Here is a 3303-nt window from a genome sequence, read left to right on the forward strand (position 1 = left end):
TTTCTGTGCTGCAGGTGGAGACTCTTTCTAGTCAGTGAACTGGGTTAACTGAAAGTTTTACCTTATTTGCTTACCTCTGTCATGGATTACTTACCTTTACTACCTGATGTCCAATCTAAAAACTATTATTTAATATATCTTTTCTTTTTAAAAAATCTGTTTCAAGAGTGAGAAGATTTCCAGATGTTCTGATTCCACCTTGAGTGGACATGGAAGTCTCTCTGCCAGTGTTTCTTTAAATATTGAATCTTCTTTCATTCTTTGTCTATTTTCTCAGTGCTCCAGTTACATACTTATTTGAATTTTACTGAATCCCATATGACAGTCGCTTTTTAAATCAGTTTTTTTTTCATATACTTGTCTCTTTTTTATTTTAGTCTGGATGTTTAATTTTGATTTATCTGTCAGTTTCTTTATTTCTTCACCTGTGTCTAATCCATTCTTTTAGTTATTCAACTTGTCAATTTCATCTTCTGTACATTTTTAGTTTGCAATTTACATTTTATTTTTGTTTATAGTTTCTGTGGAAATTTTTATTTTAGGTAATGCTATAGATACATTTATTTGTGTTAATGTAATATTTTTTAAAATTTTGATATCTTCTTTTTCTGTGGATCTCTTCTACTTTTGTATTTATTTTAGTTTTCAGTCATATAGTTATCTGTCTTTTAATAGCTTTTTAAAAAATTTCCCCCACGCTGGGTATTTCACTTCGAATAATTGTAGGAATCATTTGAATCATTTACTGAAGAGTTGTTCTTCATAATTTTTTTCTTGCTCAAGGATACAATTAGTCCACATCTTTTAAATCCATTTAAAAAAGTAAGTTAATTAAAATAGAGCTTTAGCCTTTATTGGTGATTATATGATTCTAGGTCATCATTAGTCATGAAGTACAGTCCTTAGAAGTCTCAATTTAAAGGGCATCATATATCCCTAATGCTGTCTTCCCAGGTGGACCTTGAACTTCAGATGTACTTAGTTTGCCTTCTAAAATACATGAGAATTACAGAGGCTACACTAAACACTTCTGATGAAAAATAGAAAATATTTAAATGAGAAATATGTTGTCAACTACCATGTTTAATTCTCTACTGATTTTAATCCCACAAGTCCTTGGTGCCATTTAATACTTTGAATTAGATCGCTTTTGACTTACTTGTTAGTTTTGGTTTTGTTTCTTCCATATTTTCTAATTGCTTTCTGAATGAGGGTTAGGAAGCACTTTTTAGAAGAGAAATCTTCATGATATTAAAGCATCCAAAGGAAATGTTTAAAATGTGATCATTATTTTTTGTTGCAGAAAAGAGAATATATTTTATAAGCCATAGATACAACATGCAACAGTTGTTGTGAGTTCTTGAGAAAGAGAAAGGAATAAAATTTTAAAATTCTCTCAATAGAATCCATTACAAATAAGATTCTCAATCCCTGAACCCATAGTAAATAAGAGGGTTAGGTCATTTGATATTTTTCCTTTCTGATATAATAAATAATTTCTGACAACTGAGAAGAGTTCAGATACTTTATCTCTGATTTTTTGCTTGCAGATTGTCTAAAATACCAAAGGTAGTAATGAGAAATCGCACAGCAATAACCACATTCATCTTGTTGGGACTTACAGATGACCCACAGCTGCAAGTTCTGGTCTTTACCTTTTTATTTCTCACCTACATGCTGAGTGTCACTGGAAATCTGACCATTATCATTCTTACGTTCATGGATTCCCATCTTAAAACACCTATGTATTTTTTTCTTCGAAACTTCTCTTTCTTAGAAATCTCCTTCACAACAGTCTGTATTCCCCGATTCCTGTACAGCTTATCAACTGGGGATAATACCATTACTTATAATGCTTGTGCCAGTCAAATATTTTTTATTGGACTCTTCGGGGCCACAGAGTTTTTTCTCCTGACTGCCATGTCCTATGACCGCTATGTGGCCATCTGTAAGCCCCTTCATTACATGACCATCATGAGCAACAGAGTGTGCACCATCTTTGTCCTCTGCTGCTGGATCTCTGGATTCATGATCATCATCACGCCCCTCGGCATGGGCCTCCAGCTGGAATTCTGTGACTCCAACACCATTGATCACTTTGGCTGTGATGCATCTCCTCTTTTTAAGATTTCATGCTCAGACACATGGTTCATAGAACAAATGGTCATAATCTGTGCAGTACTGACATTCATTATCACACTAGTTGGTGTGATTCTTTCCTACGTATATATCATCAAGACCATACTAAGATTTCCATCTGCTCAGCAAAGAAAGAAAGCTTTTTCCACTTGTTCTTCTCACATGATTGTCGTTTCCATCACCTATGGCAGCTGCATCTTCATCTATATCAAACCTTCAGCCAAAGAAGAAGTGGACATCAATAAAGGAGTATCTGTGCTCACTACATCTGTTGCCCCTTTGCTGAACCCTTTCATTTATACTTTGAGGAACAAGCAAGTGAAACAAGCTTTCAGCAGCACAATCAAAAGAATTGTCTTTATCTTAAACAAGTAAGAACAGGCTGAATTTGAGCAACCAACTATAAATGAAAGACTAGTTCTTTGGCACTTCTGAAAATCTTAACCTAAAGTTAAGTCAGGTTAAATTTCCCATGGTCATTTGAATCTTAATTTTGAATCCACTCTTATCAAGTCATTCTATTTCTTCCCTTCTTTAATCTCACTCTAAATTATTTCTGTCATTAGAAGAAGATAAGAATAGACTTCCAGGAAATAAAGACTTCCCACATTTCTCACTCAGCTTTCCCCCACTATTTAAAAGAAAAATTATATAACCTGATTCATACCTCCTGGGAAAAAAAAAATACAGAATAAGTGTTCTTCTAATCTCTTTCAACTTAAACATGTGAAAATTCTGAAATAAACATTTGAAAGACATGAATAAATACTTTATTTGTGTGTTAGGGTATGAGTAAGACTAACTTTAACATAAAGGAACCCAAAAGAGGCATATCATGTACAATTAAAACTAAAGGGAGAAATCTGAAAACAAATATTACTTTAAAAACATATAATCAAGTCAATCTTCAGAAGGATTTTTTTAAGAAATATAGGGAAAATTTAGACCATATTTGCTTGACAGGGGCATGCATACACTGACATGTGTGTGTATATATACATACTCCAAAAAGTAAAATAAAAAGAAGACAACTCTGTCAGTTACTGGTGTGAACACATGCACTCTGCCTTAAATAACCCTAAAAGTGAATAAACTATTTGAAGACACTTTTGACAACATGCATCTTAAAGCTGCAATCCTCCAGAGAAGGGAAATTCTATAAAT

The 3303-nt window shown here is 33.2% G+C and overlaps 1 protein-coding gene across 1 annotated transcript; it reads left to right on the forward strand.

The window, feature by feature from the left end:
* The first annotated feature begins 1575 nt into the window (after positions 1–1575).
* LOC143690057 (olfactory receptor 6C2-like) lies at positions 1576–2514 on the forward strand. The gene has a single exon (XM_077168055.1). It carries the CDS (start codon positions 1576–1578, stop codon positions 2512–2514), a length of 939 nt encoding a protein of 312 aa, XP_077024170.1.
* Positions 2515–3303: the final 789 nt, after the last annotated feature.

Source organism: Tamandua tetradactyla, chromosome 7, assembly GCF_023851605.1.
Source record: "Tamandua tetradactyla isolate mTamTet1 chromosome 7, mTamTet1.pri, whole genome shotgun sequence".
Classification (NCBI taxonomy): domain Eukaryota; kingdom Metazoa; phylum Chordata; class Mammalia; order Pilosa; family Myrmecophagidae; genus Tamandua; species Tamandua tetradactyla.